General features: G+C 33.6%; 1 protein-coding gene across 1 annotated transcript; it reads left to right on the top strand.

Moving 5' to 3' along the window:
• The first annotated feature begins 9,710 nt into the window (after positions 1–9,710).
• LOC125872148 (probable zinc metalloprotease EGY2, chloroplastic) lies at positions 9,711–16,179 on the top strand. Its single transcript, XM_049552828.1, has 13 exons — positions 9,711–9,818; positions 9,891–9,945; positions 10,046–10,084; positions 10,158–10,235; positions 10,472–10,537; positions 10,672–10,785; positions 11,047–11,121; positions 11,209–11,314; positions 11,444–11,537; positions 12,021–12,174; positions 15,279–15,486; positions 15,570–15,730; positions 15,807–16,179. The coding sequence occupies exons 1-13, from the start codon at positions 9,736–9,738 to the stop codon at positions 16,047–16,049; spliced, it is 1,476 nt and encodes a 491-aa protein (XP_049408785.1). The 5' UTR covers positions 9,711–9,735; the 3' UTR covers positions 16,050–16,179.
• Positions 16,180–23,243: the final 7,064 nt, after the last annotated feature.

Here is a 23,243-nt window from a genome sequence, read left to right as displayed (position 1 = left end):
AGAAATCATGAACTTACGTAAAGAGAATAATAAACCCAGAAATTCAACTTGAATTGCAAAGCCAAGATCTTCAAAACGAACTTAGGAAATCAATAATTGCTAGAGTTGCAAATTAATCTCCAAAGTCACAAAGTAAAACTAGAATAATAATGTCTAACCCCAAAAACGAGGGTTACATGCCCTATTTACAGAAAACAAATCCTAAATTAAAAGGGAAACAAATTAAGGAAAGTTTGTTCAGGCACGGGTCTTCATTCCACGAGACTGAGTTACGGACCGTCGATGGTTCTACCGTCCGTAAGTCCCTTCCATCAGCCAGGACTTAGAAAATATTTCAGATTGCAAAAAATTAGCTTCTCTGAAGCAAACGATGGACTTGCAGCACGGACTATAGATCGATCTACGGTCCGTCAATCCCCTCCGTAGCTCCGCACTTAAAATCTTCAAAAATCAGGTACTGGAACCCTCGCAGTCTCATTCTACGGATCGATCAGTATGGTACGTAGATCAATCTACGGACCGTCAATGGCCACCGTGGTTCCACACTTGGTCAGATTTCCCTTATTTGTCATCCATACCTTGCCTGCTGATCTACAATCATCACCTACGAACCGTCAATGGACCTATGGTACGTAGATCACCTCCGTGAATGCCCTTTTTCTGCATTTTTCTCAGCTGTCTCAATACTTCTGCGCCTGAACATCTTTCCTGCAAAATACAATAAAAACACATAAAAACCAATACACAAAGGCTCTAGACACACACAACTTGTAAGTGAAATGTATTAGAAATACCATAAACTCACGGTATATCAAAGTACTAGATGATACCTTTTCTTGTATTCCCACCACGTAATAGCAAACCCTTAAAATTGAGTAATGGCAAAGAAACTCTTCTTGAACTCGGTCAAATCATTGACTTGAAAGATTCTTTCACAAAGTGACACCCATTCTAGATAAACATCGGGATCGCATTCCCCTTTGAAAGGTGGGAGACTAGTCTTGATAGAGTTGATTCCCACATCTCGGCCTCCATTTCCGCCTTGGTCCACATAATAATTTCCTCAACCCTCACCCACTTGGTTGTGGTTATAATAACCTCTTTGGACTTCCCCTTGATATCAGCTACCATGTTCTTCTCTCAATTCTTGACCATACTCTTGATTGGCATAGGTTTCACGTGGTTCTCCACCTTGACGTTAGTTCCCATATTGTCTTCTCATATGTGGTACCGGACCAAATCTACCTCTTCACCATCTATGCCCCATAGGACCTCTTGGAATATTCCTTTGTGCTTCATTCCATGGCACTTCTTCACCTTCACCTTCATATTCCTCTTGGTACTGTAACACATTGGAAACTAATAGACTAAACTAGGGCCTTAAGCTAGGGTTCTATAGTTTGATGTATGTGGATTAGAGTCGTAGATGAAACTTCCCGTACTTAGAATGAGGGATTTAGGGGTTGAACGTCAAGGCACGTCTTACACCTCGTGAACTAGTAGACCATCTAGGGCTTAGTAAGAGCCAAGGCAGGGGTAAGAGCCAAGGCCAAGGGGGCAAGGCCCAAGCCAAGGCCAAGGCCAAGGCTGCCCAAGCTTGGAAGCACACTGCCTCAATGTGGCTTACCTCCACAAGCCACTTCAAGACTCGTGGTCTTGACCACGGATCATGGGAAGGCTCGTGAAGATGCCTTAGTAGGAGGGAAGCCAAGACTTTTTAGAGCCAAGTAGGGACCCTTGTTTACGACCACCTTCACGACCAGTGGTCTTGACCATGGTCCGTGAAGGGGTCCATGAAGACCCCTTAGAGTCATTGGAGGCAAGGTCCTTAGGCCTAGCTACTGCCTAAGGGACCACGACCATCACCACAACTCGTGGTCTTGACCAAGGATCGTGGGAGGTCTCGTGGTCATTCCTTGGCATGTAGGGCTTGGCAAGTTGAAGGGAGCCACTGGTAAAGGGACCACGATAACCACCACGGGCCGTGGTGCCCTTGACGGCTCGTGAAGAGGGGTTTGACCCCTGGAAAGGGGCCGCATAGTTGAGGGGTATTTGGTAATTTCCAAAATGATTATTTAATTAATGGGTCATTTTATATGAGTTTTATTCACCTATATAAAGTCTTTAAGTCATTAAACACCCCCAACTAAGTCATTTAGAATCAAAACCCCAAATCACTCCTCTCTCAAATATTTCTCTCTCTAGAAAGACCTCCATTGAAGAAGAAGAAGCTACGGCTTGAAGCTAAGGTCAAGATCAATGGATCCATTTTGAAGTATTGTGCTAGGATTTTGATTAAGTTATGTTTAGAATTTCATCTATGGGTTCTTCCACCCATAGAGTCCCCTAGAATTTCCCTAAATTTGTGAAGAAGAACCCCAATCTAAGCTAGGGTTTCTTCCAATGAGTGGGTTTAGTTGGGTATGACTCCAATTGGTTGGATAATACTTATGTATGATAAATTTACTGTTAATTCATGATATTACGATGAATTTATGTGAATTCCATGATTTACCCTAGAAATCAAAGTATGTGTGTTTATGTCTTGTGAAGTGAAATTGGTGATTCTTGATATATTCTCTAGAATTGTTATAATGTATAAAACTTGTTCAAGAATAGGAATATGAAATCATGAATTGAACTATATTTATGAATGTATGAAAGACCATGAATTGTAGTGATAGAAATTAGGACTTTATGATGAATGATGAACAGAATTGCTTAAAGATGAATCTTATGACTTGAGTGTCTTGTAACCTATATATATATGAATGATGATAGAATGAAGTACAACTTTGAGAGTAAGGCTTGTAGTCATGAATATTGAATCACTAGGGCTTAGAGAATAGAGTCAATGTGATGAATAGGAGTCTAATTGGTGGATTTGTGGTGAAAAGCCTATACTCACCTAATCTACTTTATGAATGTTTGAAAGTATGAAGTGATAGAATCATTTGAACATGGATTGGTTGTCAAGGACATCCTTCCATGAGACCTGAGTGTTAAGAAAGGCTTAACAAGTAATTCTTGGGGTGTATGCTTGGCTCCAAGTGGATATTGACAATGAGATGGAGTGTCACACAAGAAAGGGTCTGGGCTCCAAGTTGAAAGGAGAACCACACCTAATTGATGTGAGGACTATCGAATTTAAAGGGGGAACTCTTACGTAGTAAAGTGTGGGTTTTCCCAAAGTTAGGTCTCATGAGATGGAAGCCTTCACATAGTTGAGTTAAGGTTTCTAGTAGAGATCTCCATATCCAATGAACTAAGACATGGTTGAAGAATCATCTCATAGTGTTATAAAGCATAATTGAACTAAGACTAACTTAATAAAGTACCTCATAGTGTTCAATAGTATAAGTGGACTTAGACATGCTTAGAGCAATATATCATAGGGTCAATGCTAATGAGGAACCTAGACATGCTAAAAGTAGTATCTCGTAGGGTTCAATCTAATAATGAACTAAAATGTGCTTAAGAGAGTACCTCCTAGTGTTTTTAAGTTAAAGAGAGGAACTAGGTTCCAAATCAAGAAGTATTAGTATGAGGACCTAAAAGTAGTACTTTGCATGAGTAGTATTTGGGATGCTATTCGTGCTTAAGTATGACTTAGGGTCATTCAAGAAAGAGTTCTTATGAGTAATGTATTTTAAGATAGGGTTGTGCTATAGTTGCCTTCCATGATATGTTTGACTAAGGATGGTAGTTCCCTTGTCTATATGAAGTAAGCTAAAGAGTGAGACTAAAGGAGGGTGAGTATGACTATGTTGACTTCAAGATTATACTTAGCGTGAATGGTATTATGGGATGCCTTTCATGCATTGCATAAGTGTGCCTTGGGGTTACTTAGGAGTAGAGTGCTCTTATGACATGAAAACCTAGGTCTTGACTATGAATGTGGACTATGCCCAAGAATGACCAAGAAGAGGTACTTAGCTTGGATAGTATTATGGGATGCTATTCTTGCCTTGCACAAGTATACTTTGAGGTGGCCTGTGAAGTAGTTCTCTTGTAATATGAAAGACTAAAGGTCGAAGTATGTGAATATGAAAGTCTAAGTAAGGACTATGTGATGAACATATTGTATCTCTTATGCTCATTTATTATGTCTTATGTTGACTTATGTTTATATGATGCTTATGTTGGAGATTATGCTATGATTATGTTATTGTCTTTTATGTTTATGTCTTATGTCTTATGATGTTGTGCTATCTATCATACTTGGTACATTTTGTACTAACGCATATTGCCTACATTCTAATCAAATGTAGGATTTCGGAGATTGAGTTCCTTTGAATGGTAGGTTTCTAAGAGGCAAGGAGAAGTTGAAGATTTTGGTGAGTCCTCATAGCTTCAAGGACAAACCCATTATTTCCTTACGCCATTTCTTTATGTTTTAGACTTTGTATGGGCTGCATCCCAAGACTTTATTTCATGAGTTTAATAGATGGTTTGACACAAAAGCTTAGTAAAAGACTTTTGCTTGCTTTATGAAAATGTTTTCGATTGTATGGTTTTAAAGGTTTAAATTTTCCATACTTTTCTATTATCGTATGTTATGATGATGCTAAGGGCTTGTATGAGACCCCTTCGGGATCAAGTACGCCATGTTACGTCTAGGGGGTACCCCTAGATCGTGATAGGTACTCATCATCCCTCACCTCTATTACAGGAATTTGTTGGGTTTGTGGCATTTGGTAGGGTGGATTTTTATGTAGTGGTTCTTGGTAAGGTCGGTTTTGGTTTGGTGGAGCTTTTTGATTGAGTTGGGATTGGAATGGTCGATTGGTATTTTGGACATTGGAATCGAAACGGATTGGTGTTGGGTTGAACGCTTGATGGAAGGCTCTGGGTGTGATAGTAGGAGAAATAGTGTGGTCGTACCCACTTGTGGAAACTCGTAAAGTAGCTTGTGGGGTGGAATTAGTGGAGTTAATTCGACCCTCCACATTGTTCATTCTATCATCCATCTTCGACACACTACCTTTCATGGAGGCCATCTATCCTTCCATGTTATCCATGCTCTAACCCATATTAGTAATTGCCTCTATTATAGATTCCAAAGTAACCCCTCCCATTGTTGGTTGGGTTTCACTTCCGGTTCCATGGTACCTAGCAATAAGACAACTCAACAAAAAATAATAAACAACATTAGCGTTAGTAAAATGAACTCACAATCACTCATGTTTACACACCTTTGATTGCCTCTCAAATTGGCTCGGCTAAGGTTGAAGATTTCTTATACTCGATTGATTAAAAAGTTTCAATTTCTACCCTTGGTCGGAATGGATTCTTTTTTCAAGAAAGACGGACGACTCGATTAAAACAAAATGGACTTGAATAAAAAAGCTAACTACAAAGTGAAACTAATAAAAGCACGAAAAGAAGTGGCACTAACAAAAAAAGAGAATTCAAGAACCAATAATCAACAAGTAGATCAATTACAAAATTGAAAATTAGTCTAGGAATCTTGAGAACGATTGAGAATCAAGAAAGGAAACTAAGGAATTAGAACCTAAGATTAGGGGCATAAAATGAGTTTTCGATCGCCAAATGCAATGTTTTCTTCGCCAAAGTTGAACTTCAGCTCACCAACTTGATGTTTGGCTCGCCAAATTTTACAGAATGTTCAGGCAATTCGGTGATCTGGGGGTCAATTCAGCAATTCGCCCTTTGGACTTTGGCGAGCAAAGTCCGGCTCGCCAAAATTTCTAGTGAGTGCACCTGAAGACCTCCGAATTTTGTGCTTTTGTGGTCCCCCCTGTACTTTTTCCTTTATTCCTTACCCATTTTGGTAAATTCCCTTGTGTACTAACACTTACCCACTTTCTTTTTCCTTTCCTTTTGGATTAAACACCCTTTTTTGTAGATTCCTTCTTCTTGAAAATTTGAATATTCTTCAAGAACACTATTAACAAGATGAAGACCCAAAATAAAACCCTCAACAATTTTGGCTCAGAATTTCACAAAATTTAAGAAGTAGGCTCTCCTTGATGTAGGAAATAAACCCCAATACTTTTTATCTTTCAATTCCTTGTCAAATCCTTTAGATTTCAAAACCCATTTGCATCTTCTTCAAGCTTCTTCAACCAACAATGGTGGAATTTTCAATAGATCCCCCAAACTTCACCAAATCTCATATTTAGACTCAAATAAGACTAGAGAGTACTAATCTAGCCTTAGAAAATTCAAACAAAACTCAAATCTACAAAATAATTTTGGGGTTTTCTTGAAAAACGATTTTGGACACTTTTTTGTAGTAACAAACCCAAGACTAGAATCGTAGGAACAAATCTAAGCTCAACTTTGATACCAAATGATGTAATTCTCGCTACAAATTACAGATAGAAATGCGGAAATTAAAGACAAGAAATAAAGATAGAAAGATTGACACAAGAAAAGGAAATCAAAAGCAACCTAAAGGTATATTAAATATAAAGACCTCGATAGATTAATCTAAATCAAGCACCGAATCTCTTATGAAGACCTCGAGGGAATTGAATTCACCTCGCAACCAACGTTTATAAGCACTAATCAACCCAATCTTGTACCAAGCTCTTAACACTCATACAAGAGTTTCAAATATCGATATTCAAAATAGTCTACCTAAAAAGATGACCCAAACCAGCTATTTATAGTTTTAGGCAATTATTACATAAGAGGCCCAAAAGTGGCCCAAAAAGGATAAAGGGTGAGCTGGGGCGTGCTCGCCTAAGGAACTCAGCGAGTCGCTAACTGGTTCGGCAAGGTGACCCATCCTTTGAAGCCATGTGTAAATTTCGACAAGCTGGGGTCCTCGCCCAAGCCATTAGGCGAGTTGCCAAATGGCTCTTTCTCGCCTAAAGTGGCAGTTTCTTCAACTGCCTTCCCTTCACTTTCCCAAGCGATCTTCAAAGCATGGAACCCTTTTGTTTCCATCAACACAAGCTCAAGGACTTCTCACTTCATGAACAAACCTTGCATTCTCTGAAGGTCTGGAGCTTGATTTCGAGTGAACGGCCTTGGTGCAATCCGAATTGCATCAGGTTCCCAACTGATCTGTCACATGAAAGTTAAGTCCATGAGTACTCTTTCATCAAAATTTAGAGTTGCACCAAATGGTGTTGACTCGATGGGGACAAACCCCCATGAAATATGAGCTCCTCCAAATAGAATTTGAAGTTTTCAAATTCTTCAAGTATGCAAGATAGAGTCTCAAACCAACAAAGTTTCCAAGTTGAAGTCTTTAAATTATGCAAGATCGAATCTCAAATCAACTAATTTTAGAAGTTGAAGTCTATAAATTCTTCAACTCTACAAGATGGATTCTCAAATTAACCAAGTTTGCAAGCTGAAGTCTTCAAATTCTTCAAAGTTTGAAAGATGGAGTCACAAATCAACCAAGTTTGCAAGTTGAAGTCTTAAAATTCTTTTAAGTCCTCAAGTTGAAGTCTTCAAATTCTACAAAGTTTTCAAGTTGAAGTCTTAAGTCAATCAAGTATGAAAATCGAAGTCTTCAAAATTCTGCAAGTATGTGGGTTGAAGTCTCAAATTGACCAAATCCATAAGTTGAAGTCTTCAAATCCTGCAAGTCTTTAAGTTGAAGTTTTGAATCCACTGTGGCTACAAGATGAATTCTTTAGGACCACAAAGTGTGCGGACTTCAGCAAAATCTTCAAAGTTTGCAAGTTGAAGTTTTCAAATCTCCAAGTCTGCAAGTTTGAGTTTTCAAGTTGAAGTTTAGATCCATCATGTCTACAAATCAAATTCTTTAGAAGTCTGAAAGTTGAAGTCTTCAAGCTTTGACCTTCAAATTACATTTCTTAGGGCGGGAATGAGTAACTATCCCTTTACACGGTAAAAGTACCATAAAAATATCTTTCTTACGGTGAGAATGAGTATCCATTCCTTTGTGTCGTAAGAATACCATAAAATTACCTTTCTTAAGATGGAAATGAGTATCCATCCGTTTGCGCCATAAGAATACCTTCAAATTGCCTCTCTAAGGATGGGTAAAAATGACCATCCCTTTGCACCTTAAAGCTAGACTTTTCATGAATTTATCGTTGGTAAAGACATTCGGTAGACACTCCTTAATCATGGCTTGAGAAACTGCTTTTCAAATTTTACCTACAAGTACGATAGAAAAAGAGGCAACATGAATAAAACACAAAAAGGGAAGAAAATTACCTTTGTGTTAATACCTTCGGACACTAAAATCGTAATTTCAAGCTAGACGGAAGACATTGCTAGTTGATGCCCGTAATGAGGGCTTTATATAATTTGAGGGAAGCTAACACTGAATATACATTTTTCGGTCTGGGAAATGCTTTTATGGCAGTTTTACATCTACATATACTAGAAATTAACTTTAAAAGAGAAACACATGTGCACCAACTTGACTAAATAGATTGGAGAATTTAACGCCTCATGCATAAACAAAAGGCCTAATCCATCAGTGCCCCTTAAAGTTGGCACAATGTTTCACTTAAACACTTTAACTGGGCGATGTTTATTTTAAACACCTCATGTAAGGTATCGTTGTGTCATTTTGACATTTTTTTATTAAATGGGATAATAAGTGTATCACGTGTGAAATGACTTTCTTGTTAACTTTTAATTATTGTTTTCTTCTTCTTCCCCATTTTCAACCACCATTTTGCCCAAGTTAAATTTCATCCAATATTGATGAAGATTTCAACAAAAATGACAGAAAATATTTTTAAAATTTAAGACTAAACTCATTCATGAAATTCTTTCTTAGAAGAATTTAATATTAATTTATTTAAACTAAACTAAAAATTTCTTTGAACTAGCAATGGTGTGCAGATGTGGGGTAGGGGTAGTTTCTCCAAAAGGGATAGGGGCATTTGGGAGAAGACAAGTGTGGGTTATTTGGAGGTTTTCATTTTTGGTAATGAAAAATGGTGCGCAGTAGGGTATTTGGAGAAGACAGGCGGGGGTTTCTTTTATTTACTTTTTATTTTGTAATTACTTTGGATAAATTATGTGTCATTCGTTCATTGGTCTATTTTTATTTTACTCAAAATTTATTATTTAAAAATTACTTTTGATACAAATGACAAATGTCATCGTTTAATTCCTCATATTATACATCATTCGTGAGTGTAACAAACACACATATATATTTTTGTTGATATAAAAAAATGTCAAATGACGTAGCAGGATCCTACATGAGGTGTCTAAAATAAACATCATCTAGTTGATGTGTCTAAGTGAAACATTATGCCAACTTTAGGAAGCCGCCGATGAGTTAGGCCTAAACAAAATGAGCTATTGCACTTGGAAATAACTTTTTTGTTTCTTTTAGTCATGCAAAGGTCAGAATCTTCGGCAAAAATATAAATTCAACTATCTATATTTGTAAGTGATGATTGACATAATAGTCTCAAAATGGATATTTCAAGATAAAAACATGCATTACAAATGGATATGTGTATCTACTTATTTAATTTTATATAAATTTAAGTATTTATTTGTACACATTTAAATTTGAAGGGCATAGTTATCGCTGAAACCAAGTTAATACTCATGCTTATGTATTTTATAATAGGTGATTGAATATAGGTATGGGAGAGGAAAAAGTAGGAGTTGTATGTTGAAAATGGTAAGCTTAAAGTTGTTCCACGTGTTTTGGTTACATTGGGTAGTGGATGAAGTTTATAGAATTTTAGGCGGTAAAGGATAAGAGAGAGAGCGAGAGAGATATTTATCAAAAACAAAAGAGGCTGAAAAATGAACTTACCGGCGGTTCTCCCTTGCTGTTACAATCGGCTTCAATGTTCTCCCTCAATTACTCCACCAACGCATTTCTTAAGGTGAATGTTTATTTTTTTTGCCTTTTAATGTATGAACTTGTTAACAATTTTATTTATTTTTGCTGACCATAGATTTGTCATCCGCAAGAAACGTGGCCTTGTTTGCAGATTGAGTGACAACAACAAGGTTTTCCTTTTTTATTAATTATAACTACAGTACACACACTATTCCATTTTGTGTTTGATGTGCAGGCTGCCTTACTCTTAGTTTATTTTGTATTTTAAAGGAAGACGACTCTGTTCAAGATGATAATAATAGTCATCAGGTGAATTCTTCAATGCAATAATTAAATGGAAAAAAAGTTTTAGTGAATGAAAAGTCATTTTGTAGTCTTTTAGGATAATGATCAGCCATTGGAGAATACAAGTCTTGAAAACAATGATGGGCCTCAACTGAATGAACAAACTGGAGTTGAGGTACACCTTTCTTATTTTAATGGTCAACCCTTTGAACAATTATTTACTTTTTAAGTAGATACAATGACTATAATGCCCGAGGATTGCTGATGTTCTAGTGCCCTATAGCTTCTATCCATATATGGTTACGTTGCAAATGCATTTTCAACATACTTATTGCTTCGCATTCAGAATTTGCTTTGTAATAGTGGGTAATAAGCAATTCTATTTCAATTTTTCCATCTCATTTTCTTAAGCCTGGGTTGAAGCAGGATGGTACCAATGTTCAAGTTGCGAGTGGATCACCTCTTCCCGATGTCAAGGTGGTAAATGTTGGAACATTAGGTTAAATATTCATTCGATAAATTGTTTACAGTTTGCTCCTCTATCATGGTTCTCATGTTGCCTTTTGGCTGTAAAGTTGATCTTTTTCTTACTATTGATACTATTTCCCAAGCAACCTCAACAACTCGATGAATCAATCAGGATCCCCAAGGAAACAGTTGAAATTCTCAGAAATCAAGTATTTAGTTTTGACACATTTTTTGTTACAAGTCAGGAGCCATATGAGGTGAGCTATCTGCTGAAATGTTCTTTTCTATCTCATTTAAGAAAATTCCGAGTCAAACATGAGCCAATAATTTAAAAGTTTGAAACTATTAAATTTAGTTGAGATACAACCATAAAAGGTAAGATTAAACTACTACAGATACCCTCTCAAGCAAATGGTCATGGGCTTGTGTTTCTGTGCTTGCCTTCTAGGTTCATGTGAAGCTTAATATGCAATTCTTTGTGGTTCCACTTTTTAAATATCTTCTACTTATTTTTATAGGGTGGAGTACTATTTAAAGGGAATCTACGAGGACAGGCTGCAAAAACATATGAAAAAGTATCAAAGAGAATGCAGGTGGCTCAAGTTTCCTCTCTTTTTCTCCAATTTAGGTTGGACATCACCATGGGCTCTTACTATTTCAAAATGGCACTTGGCTAACAGGAAAAACTTGGAGATGACTATACACTTTTTCTTTTAATCAATCCAGAGGATGATAAGCCTGTGGCGGTTGTCGTCCCAAGAATGACCCTGCAACCTGAAACTACAGGTAGTTTATTCATCATTCTTCATAGGCTTCAATTACTAGTTATAATAACAAGTGGGGATTCCCGTGTCAAAAATAAAAAATTGGCGCTTTTCCTTGTCAAATAGTAACTCAATTTGTTTGAGACTGCAGCTGTTCCAGAATGGTTTGCAGCAGGGGCCTTTGGACTCGTTACATTATTCACTTTACTTCTTCGCAATGTGCCAGCATTACAATCAAACTTGTTGTACGTACCATATTTACTCCATTACTCTAATATTACCTGAAATGGTCACTGGCTTTGCATTTGCTTCGAAAATCAAGTGGAGCTTAACATTTTAATGTTCAATATATATTTTTCATTTTCCAAGTCCAATATAGCTGAATTATTGAATAATTGTGTCATATCAATGTTATTATGTACTGGACTACTGCTTTCGTGTAAGGATTTTGAAAATACAATATTATTAGGTAAATATTGGTTGTCTTCTATTTTATTCTCTTTACATTTCTGTTAGAAGTGCTCACTTTTTATTTTCAAGGTTGTGTCAAGTTTTATTTGCATTTGCTCAAATTACTGCAAGTGAATCTAGAAGATATCTCAGTTATAACAATCTATCTGTCTTGAAATCTGTTTATGTTCAATAATTCATGTTGTTGGACTGTGCATATTCTTTTTAACCTGTTTCACCTAAATTCTCAGCCACTAAGATAGAATTTTATTTCCCAGATCAGTTTTCGACAATCTTGACTTGTTGAAAGATGGATTTCCTGGAGCTCTAATAACTGCCTTTCTTTTGGGGGTTCATGAAGTTAGCCACCGTTTAGTTGCCACAGAGATTGGGATTAAGCTCGGCATCCCATATTTTGTTCCTAGCTGGCAGGTAAGGTGCATAGGACCGTAGGTTTCATGCTCTCTATGGATTAGACAACCCTTTGTGTCTCCTTATTTATATGCCATCTTGTTGATCTGAAACCTCATATTGATAAAAAATTGAGTCAATTTCCTAAATGGTCACCCAAGTTTAGAGAATTGCCTTGAAATATCATATATGTTTCATTTAGGACCAAAATATCACTCAACTATCACTATTTTCCTCCAAATATACTTGACACTCCAAAAGCCCCACTCTCTCCTATTTGGCATGACATGTCATTAAAGTCTTTTTTTTAATAATAGACCTATTTAATTCATTAAACTCATTTAACTAAAATAAGTCATGATCATATTATTTTTTTAAAAGTTACATTAGTTTATTAAGAATAAATTTTCATACTTAAGAATATTTTATCATAATTAAACTTTTTATTTTTTTATGTTATGAAGAATAGGTTTTTAAAACGTATTATAATATCATTAATTTTGAATACTTATAAACACATACATTCAAAAAAAAATTGATATACAAATCACGCATGAATGCTAACTTACATCAGTTAATCATAAATTGTATAATGAATCAATAATATTAAAGGTCAATTAACTATTACAATAATATTAATTGTGTATTTTGAAATTCATGGTTACAATATTTTTTTAAAAAAAAAATAGAAAGTGAATAATATTATATTTTTTATCCAAAAAATAATACTAAATACCTCAAAAGTCTCCTTCTATTCTAGTTGATATGTCATGTCATTAAATCATCATTTTAAAAAATAATAGACCTATTTAATTCATCAAACTTATGTCTCTACAAAACAAATATATAAATTATATGAGAATTTGTGAAGATTATAAAAAAAATAAAAAAAATCTAATTCCTTTATATATTTTTACTAAACAAAATTCAATGAAAAAATCTCTGTGTACAATTATTACTCGGTAGTTTTTAAAATTTCTAAGTAAATTATTTGAAAATTTTAAGAAAGTTTTTTCATAAAAGTATTCAAATAAATTTGTAAGGTTGACAAAAAAGTTGGTATGAAAGAGAAAATTATTATTTAGCTTTTTTTTAATTTAATTTTTTTATTATTGTTTTATTCTATATTATATTATATTTTAACTCATACAATTAAACACCAATATATATTCTTATCTCATCCCAAATTTATGAAATACAAGTAATAATTAATTGAATTGCCTATTTTAATTCAATAATATACATATTATATGAGATTAATATACTGATAAATAAAAATCAAAATTTATTTTCTAATATAAATATTATCCACTTTCTATTTTCTTTTCAAAAAAAAAGATATTGCAAGTATATATGAATTTCAAAGCACCCAATTAATTATTTTTTAGTAGTTAATTGATCCTTAATATTATTGATCCATTATATAATATATGATTAATTGATGTAAGTTGACATTCGTAAGTGATTTATACATCAATATTTTTTTTTGAATATATGTGTTTATAATTATTTAAAATTGATGACATTATGATAATTTTTAAAAAACTATTCATCATCACATAAAAAAATAAAAAAAATTTTAAGATAAATGATTCTTAAGTATGAAAATTTATTCTTAATAAACTAATAAATCTTTAAAAAAAATATGATCATTATTTTAGTTAAATGGGTTTAATGAATTAAATTAGTATATTATTAAAAAAAAACTTTAATGACATGTCATGCCAACTAGGAGAGAGTGAGACTTTTGCAGTGTCAAATATATTTGGAGGAAAATAGTGATAGTTGAGTGATATTTGGTACTAAATGAAATATAAATGATATTTCAAGGCAATTCTCTAAACTTGGGTGATCATTTAGGGAATTGACTCTAAAAAATTATTTTGGGTGGTCTGAAGTCATTTTGTAACTGCCAAACTATACATAGTTGAAGCATTTCTCCAGTCAGCTGATAAGATATCCTTGTTGGGTCAGGAATGCATCAATTATCTACTGCGCCTTCTCTCTTGGGAAGATTCTGTTATATTGGAGTTTGTTGTTTCCTTATAAAACCGTGTCAAACTGATGAAATATTTGGACACTAAAACTGTCATGTCATAAAGCTACTTTTGATGATAATTCGTGACGTTCGGTCTTGTCCTGTCTTGCAGTGTAGTTGGCTATTATTAGAAACAGTCAGTCTTGTGATGTTAATCTGACCTGATATGATATTTCTTTATAACACTTGAGAATGCTCATTAGTGACGCCCAGAGACAAGAGTTCTCTTTCTTTACTAGTACGATCGATAGTATTAAATTACTGATATCTTGCAGCACCTGTAAGGCACCAAAAACTCTTTTAATGGTTATCCAAGTCATTGGTCTTAGCATCACCAAGCCACAAGGTTGAGTGAATTTCTACTCAGTTTTTTTCCCGGAAAGGGGTAGTCTTGTGAATTTCAATTGCTTTCATATGTAAGTGTAGTATTTAACCGAAAATGATAGTGTGGAGACTTATGGGTTTCTACGGATCTGCAGCAACCACCACTCGTGTCACCGGTCTTAAGGAATCCTCATGAAGCTGATGAATTCCCTTGTTTCTCAGACTAAAAATCCTTTGTAGTAAGATGCATCGAATATTCTCTTTAATAAACACTGACCGTCATATAAATGTGAAAGACCCATCTTTTTTTTCAACACCCATAATGGTATATTTATATGTTATAAATAGGGTTAAGGAGTATGACAAGTTAATTGGCTAACTAGCAGCCCTTATGGATGGACCCAACCCAATAGCTAGTTCCAAATACATTCGCATTACTTCAAGGAAGATTCTATAAATGTTCAAGAATTTCTGTAAATTGTTACTACAGCCCGTAATGTGTAACTTCATCATCTTTATTGGAAATTTTAGACACTGTTGTTAGTTTTCTATATTTTCTTCTATCTCTTACTGCTTGAGGAAGAAAATGCATAAGTTCAAAATTTGTCAATTTCCCTCTATCTTGTTGATACTCTTACTGATGTATGGTAGTTCTCAGTGATCTGGCTGCACGAAAACTTTTAGGTGCTGTCTAGTTGGTCATGGTGAGTGGTGAAATGTGATTGGCCATCACGTCTAATATAATGAGCTATTGTGGTGGCAGATAGGGTGTTTTGGTGCTATAACAAGGATTCTAAATGTTGTACCAAATCGTGAAGATCTGTTGAAAGTTGCAGCAGCTGGACCATTAGCTGGGTTCTCTGTGGGGTTTATTCTTTTGCTTTCAGGATTCATCTTACCTCCTAGTGATGGGATTGGCATCATCGTAGATCCCTCTGTGTTCCATGAATCATTTCTAGCTGGTGGTATAGGTAAGTAGTAATAGTAGTTTTGTGTTATCATTGTTACTCTATTGTGCAAAGAGTTGAGCCTTTTTTTGATTGTTGACGTGTAGCCAAGCTTCTTTTAGGAGATGTTCTCCAGGAAGGAAGTCCTATATCGGTAAATCCGCTTGTGATATGGGCGTGGGCTGGACTAGTGATAAATGCTATCAATAGCATTCCTGCAGGAGAACTTGATGGTGGTCGGATTGCATTTGCGATGTGGGGAAGGAAGGTAACATAACATAACATAACATATTCTATAACATGTGTAAAGATGGATGAATTGATCCTTAATTTTGATGTGGCAGGCTTCAGCTCGCCTTAGTGCTTTATCTATTGGTCTTCTGGGAATATCTTCATTATTTAACGATGTAGCATTTTACTGGCTAGTCCTAATATTCTTCCTCCAAAGAGGGCCTATTTCTCCACTATCAGAAGAACTCACTCATCCTCAAAATAAATACATGGCTCTTGGAGTTGTAGTATTGTTCTTGGGCCTCTTAATTTGCCTCCCATATCCCTTTCCCTTCTCTAATCAGCCTGCTCTCTAGACACATGTTTTTTAGGCTCTTGGGGTTCATTCAGTTATTTAACTTTTAATAAATCATAATAATGCATGTTCACATTATATATGTTTGGACATTTTTACTCTTTCCTTCCAAATTTATAATTTATTACGTAGCTATTTTTCAATACATGGGGAATGAACATTTTTCTTGTTTATTTGATTGTTCATTTTCCACTTCAAAAATTTAGCCATACAAACATACACTATAAAACGTCTCGCCATTCCATTTCTTTATGTATTTTATATATTTAAAATTGAATTAACATTTTGATTAAGTTAGAATGACTGGACATTTTTAGAATTTTGAAAGATTAGATATTTGTATTTTTTAGATAAGTAATTTTACTTCAAGAATCTTATCAACATTGCATTTTTTATTAATAGACAAATAAAATTACTTTATTAGACGAGTAAAATAATTAAAATTTCTAGTCATACACATTCCACTTCAAAAATTTGTTTGTCTGTTGAGTTTTCAGTCATTTTGCTTCTCGTTGTGTTTCTTGAAAAACTTTTAATATAAAGGATCGTGAATGTAGTATGCACAATGTATCAACATTGCTACTTCAATTAAATTAAGGGTAAAAAATCTCACTATATAAAATAAGCATCTAAATAACAACTATATAACAATAGTTTTACTTTTCATCAACATAGCAATAAATTTTTTACAAAACATAAAAAAATAATAAATAATAAATTAAAAAAAATGGAAAATCAGAAAAAGGAAAACATACTATTCAATATTTAGCGATATTCTAATTCCTTAATTTCCTCCATTTTGTTATTTACCTTCCATAAATATGGCAAATATTAGTTAACATTGTTGGATTTTTATTTTAAAAAATAAAATAAAACTGCAATTGAATATTTAATGGTGTTAACGATTTTATTATTCGTGAATGGTATTCGCTCTAGTGTTGGAACATTAGTTTATCCATTGTCAAAAGTTAGTTTACTTCATGCCATAAAATGCTTTTTTTGAGAAAAAAATAGATGTTAAAAGGTATATATCATAATATTTGTTGGTATAATGTTGGTTTTATAGTTGGTTTAAATATTTGTATATTAAATGGTTGAATAAAATATAGTATAATTTTTTCATATTTATTGGCATATATGAGTTATATTGTTAGATTAACATATGGTGTAATTCTCTTAAAAATAGAATTACCTAAAAATTACTATGGGGCATTTAATGGTATAAAATTTCCTTTCAATATAAAAGTAGTGTTATATTTCAATATAAATATATCAAATTATATATCAACTTTAAAAAATGGTTCTGTAATGCTTACTAATTCAAAATGGTAAGGTTATACCTTCCATATTGCTAAACCATCATTAAAAAGTTGATTTTCTTCATGGTATAAAATGATTTATTTTTTTTGAGAAAATTAAATGTTAAAATGGTTATATATATATTGGTATATTTAAAGGTATATATTATTATAACAATTGCTGGTATAATGTTGGTTCCATAGTTGGTATAAATGTCTGTATATTAAATGGTTGAATATATATTTAAAATATGGTATAAATTTGTGATATTTATTTGCATATATTGAGTTATGTTGTTAGATTAACAATGGTATAATCCTTCAAAAAAAAAATAGAATTACTTAAGAATTGCTATGGGGCATTTAATGGTATAAAACACCTATCAATATTCTCACTAAAACAAGCAATACAAACATTCACTTTCACTATCCTACATCATAATATATACATCTCCACAGCTCAAAACATCATATTAATTATAAACAAGAAATCACAAAAACCAACAATACCATAACATCAACACCTTTACAATTCCTCGGACCATATTTATTAATTAATAGACAAACAACCACAAAAAATACCAACACAGTAATTCACTACCACAAAAAATGCCATATCAACACTTTCTTATATTAAAATAGATAAATTATTAACAAGAAAGACACCAGAATTACTATAAATACACTACTCATTTTCACAATTCAACCCAATAATATTAACAAATTCATATTTCACCATCGTCCAATGTATTAACAAATTAGACACTACAATTATTGTCATTATAACCTTTTCTTTAAAAATCATGTTAACAAGATTAACAAAAATTACAGAGCTAGAGGGGGGCATGGAAACCTAACCTCCAAACATAAAGAGAGCGTTTACAGTGGAGTTAATACTCCTAAGAGATCTTGTCTATGAGTAAGAGTTTTGATACATTAAATATCTATAAGCCTAGATAAACATAGAAGTAACCAATAACTAGGTTTAGCCTAAACATACTGGCATCTTTAGAACCACATTTATACACCATAATATTAGCACATCTACATGTCCACAATTCCTATTCCTAAACAAACAAGGACACCATAATTATTGGCAACACAAAATTTACTGTAGCAAAGTATTCTTCAAAACAATACTTGTAACTTTCTTTTCCTTTCCCCTCCTTTTTATCTATTTGGAGGTAACATTTAAATTTCTATCCGTAGATAATTTTTTTGTGTTGTTAGAGATGATTTTGAAAAGAAACAAAAAGAATGAGAAAAAATTGTTAATAGATATTTTCAAGAAGGAGATACAAATCATTTTCTTGATAAAGATGACATTGAAAAAGAGAGGGAAAAAAAGTGCAGTAGTGCGTTAATACCAAGGAAAAATATGATGAATGACATTTAGTTGGTATTCCTTCTGTGTAACGGTTAACAAGAAAGAAAAAAGTGAGATATTTATTAAAGGAACGTATCCAAATATAATTGTGATTGTGATTCTAAAAAGTAAATAAAATAAAATGTAAAATATGAGTCCCATAAAATCAGCCCACTAACCAATAAAATAGGTCTTAAATCGTGTACCTATTTATTTTATAATAAATTATCATATTTATAATTAAAATGTTGATGTTGTAAATAAAAATACTAGAATAATATTATTATGTAAATTAAGGTCTTAAATAGTATATTCTTGTAATTCTTCCCTTTTTAAATATGGATTTAAAATATTTCAGTAATAGTAATCAAAACTCAAAAAAAGTTAACACTATAGACATAGATACATTATAAAAATCATATGATTCATATACCTCGACCATAGTTAACAATCCAAGAGAGTCACAGATTAATATTATAGTCTTATGTCCCTATGTTATACCGATTTGATACTTGCGAGTAATTAGTAGTTTTATTAACAGAGAAGGACCTAAAATACCCCTCAACTATTTGAATTCGTTCAAAAATTTCTCCCTCTAACCCCTCATCTCCTCTCAAAGAGGTGCAAGGGCAGCCTCGATAAATGGCTCAATCATTGAAGGTACTTGAGCCTCACACATATGAGAGTATGCAAGGTTTCCCATCATCAATATAATTGTTTGCATGCGTCAACGGGGGATGGGAGGTAGTAGCAGCAATAGTAGTAAGAGTAGGGGTGGAAGTACCTGAGGCATTAACAATCGGAGTGGGATGTAGAGACTCCATATCTACGATCAGGTGAAATCCACCGGTGCCTTCGTCTTTCACTCCCTTCATTTCGGAGATACTCCACCTCAATCCTCATAATATCACAAGCAGAACTGGGAGTGATCACAATGATCTTACTCCGATCTCAGATTGTTGCGACTTTAATATCATTTGAAAGAAGACTCAAAGATTTTTAACTTGGAGGGTAATGCTCATCTAAAAATTCAAGCTTAGAGTCTAGTATTAAACATGAATAGTGACACAATTTCTCACATTTTAGAGTAACTTACAATTACTAGCTAAAATTGAGAAACACTAGTCCACTAAGTTATCATAACAAGTAGTCGATTTTTATCCTACAATCTATCTAATTACAGTCAATCATCACATTCCATTTCATAACCTAAGTGGGAGATTGTTGGGATATACTATTAACCATGTAATTGTGTTATAGTATTTTTTATTTAATCCCTTGTAAAGATTTTTTATGTTATTTATTTAATATAATAAATTTTTGTTTAAATAGATCATTATGTATATATGTGTGTCCATTGCTTATATAGTAGACAATTTTGTGTATGAAGTATTTTAACTCATACACGGAAGATTAAAATTGTTGGTGCATATAAGTTATAAATTTATGTTCACGATCAAAGATGAAGTAGGACGAACATCTTGATGATCGTAGCACAAGATTAAATATAATTTGATCTTAATTATGAGAATGGTTAAATTCAACTTCTTGTGCTAGTACATTTTGTATGTATTGAACGGACCAATTAGAGACATTTGTTTATGTTCTGAATATTTATAAATAAATTCTCTAGTCCACTACATGTACTTATACTCTCAATCTTGATATAATTATTATGATCTATGTAATTTATTTTATTGTTTTAATCTATTAAAAGGTGAGACTTTTTGATGAGTCAATAAATTCCTAATAGATTAGATAATGACAAATTACATTAGTGAAATAATAATTAGTTGATAGAACCGTGTCTCGGACCCGAGTTGAAGACACCCCTTTATGGTTACTTATAAGTTTTCACGTGAAAACCCTGCAGGTGGATTTTAGATCCGTCACGTGAAATAAGTTAAGTAAATATAATAAAGGATTAATTTAGTCAATGAATTAAATTTTCAGATAATTTTGATTTAATTGATTGGTGTCGGTAATTCTAACACGGGGGGTTAAATAAGATGTAGTGGTAGATTTCGAAATTAAATCGAGGAGTGCAATTACAGAATTTTAGTGGAATACTTTGTAATTTATTGCGATATGGTTAATTCGTTCATTTGAGAATTATTATCGTAGTTGGAAGCCTCTATTAAATATATCTACGGTCCCTACTATGCCTGATTAATTGACCAAGTTTGAAAAGAAGGACAAATTAATTTTATTGTTGATCTTCTTTAAAGGATGAATTATTTGAGAATTAAAGATTGAGTTAGTGACAAAAACGTTTGGCCTTAAATGGATGAAAACGCTTTTTTGTTCTTATTACAAAAACGTTTGGCCTTTAATGGATGAAAACGTTTTTGTTCTTATTACAAAAACGTTTGGCCTTTAATGGATGAAAACGTTTTTATATCAATTTATTCTCATGATCCTCTTGATTGCTAATTAAGCTTGAAATTTATTTGGACGTTTTTCCTATTCATTCTTGAGTTGGAAAACTAGATAAATAGGCTGAATGTGGCATGAAAGAAATCATCCTTTTGAAAAACAAGTAATACTTGCCCACACAAGTAACTTGGTAGTAACAGTCAATCAGGAAATAGGAGAAGATCGTAGCTCTGGATCCTTGGCATCTGGACGATTTTTGTAGAAGTTTCAACAGGTTAGTGCTCTTCTAAATTCGTTTATGTTATATTGTTTAGCCTATATGTAAGATTTGTGATCCTGAATATAGCTTCCGTTGTGCATATTCTAACAGTACTTACCCACTCATTATACATCCTAGCCTAATTATTAGCTTCCTACCCCTGTAAATATCATAGGGCTCTCCCTTCAAAAATCACAAAGTAAAGCCTAAATTTGTCAACTCATAACTACATTATCCTTCTGTTAAGAACCTATAGTTAATATTTACAAATTAGATTACACATCATCATAAAATCATTTCCCAGTCCAAGTATACTCCAACTTATCCTAACCCACAACTCTTTCTCTACATTCTACCATCAAATTCACACAAAACTTATTACTCTTTAGTTAAAACCAAGGAACTCATCAACCCATTACTTATGTTATAGATACATATATACTCTAGATACATGCCACAATCAACCACTATTTTCATTATTGGTTCATACAGTTCTAACTTCATCTTTCTAGCTCTAGGATCATTCTACTACTTATGCCTTACAATTTCCTAACTCATAGTCTCCAGGGTGACAACACTGCCCAAGAATTTAGAGACATAATTTTCCGCTTAAGGTGCCATCCGTAAGAAGGTTTAGAGAAGGGGAGTCTGAGACCACGTCAACTTTTGGCTCAAAGCATGATTCATACGAAAACGGGTGCATTCTTTCGAATCAATAAACTTAAACACACTAATGGGGTCCTCTCATACCCTTGCGTAGTCTCTATATTTTCTGACTATGCTTTCTCAAATATGAGATTTTTTTATTATTTTTTTTAAAAAAACAAACATTCTGCATTTTATTCATCTTAACTCAAAAGTACAATGATCTGAGGGAGATACAAAAAGTGGCTTACTTCTCCCTAATTTGAAAGGATTTAAAATCCTATTTGAGATGAAGAAAATGCAAAAGATGATTGAAACCTTGGTCATAACCAAATGACACCAAGTTTTCAAATCTAACAATCTGTCAAAAGGAAGATTCTAAACGAAACTCCATATCAAGGCGGGTCCCAGATGATCTCCATTTTCTTTTTTTCGGATCGTTCTGAATTTATCCATATTCCATCTATCCATAGTCATAAGCCCCTTAATTCTTCTAGGAAGCTCAGCAAAAGTTGTAAACATAGCGCTCTGTTGATTAATATGGCATAGCGATGCCAGTTTGTCAACAACCTTGTTGACCTCTCTGTAACAGTGTCGCAAAATATAACCTGCATTCTCCATGTGGGCTTTTAATTCCTCCACTTCTTTCTGCATCTTCCATGGGGTAGAGTTTTGATCGTTGACACAATTTACTAGTAATTTTGAGTCACTTTCTGCCAAGATAAACTCATATTCATTGTTGATACACCACCTTATGCCATATAACAACGCCATATCTTCAGCCCAATTACTAGTTCCTTCTTCAAGATTTAGTGAGTAAGCAAAAAGAAGATGCCCCCACGCAATCTCTAATCACCCCTCCACCTCCACAAAGATCATTTTTGTAGCTACCATCTGAGTTTAGTTTCACAAAACTAGTTGATGGTTTACTCCATTTAACCATAACTTTCCTCCTACTGTTAATATTACTGATCTTCAGATGGACAATATACTCCCAGTTAGGCATCAACTTCATATTCACAAATTGGCTAGCCACTAGATGAGTTATAGTAACATCAATTTGACTTATACACTTCCTGACAATATATTGTTCTTTTCCATACTTTACCCCACATCTTGTTTTCCATAGTTCCATGTAGCCACAATAGGGAGATATTTCAGAATTAAGGCTAGGATCAGATTTCTTGTTCTCCAGGGCCACCAGTTCCTGAGCAGAAGTCTCAAGGGAATGTTTAAATATGAGATACCAAA

The sequence above is a fragment of the Solanum stenotomum genome, chromosome 8 (assembly GCF_019186545.1).
Source record: "Solanum stenotomum isolate F172 chromosome 8, ASM1918654v1, whole genome shotgun sequence".
Classification (NCBI taxonomy): Eukaryota; Viridiplantae; Streptophyta; class Magnoliopsida; order Solanales; family Solanaceae; genus Solanum; species Solanum stenotomum.
Note: the sequence above shows the minus strand (reverse complement) of the source record. Positions and strands in the feature narration are given on the sequence as shown.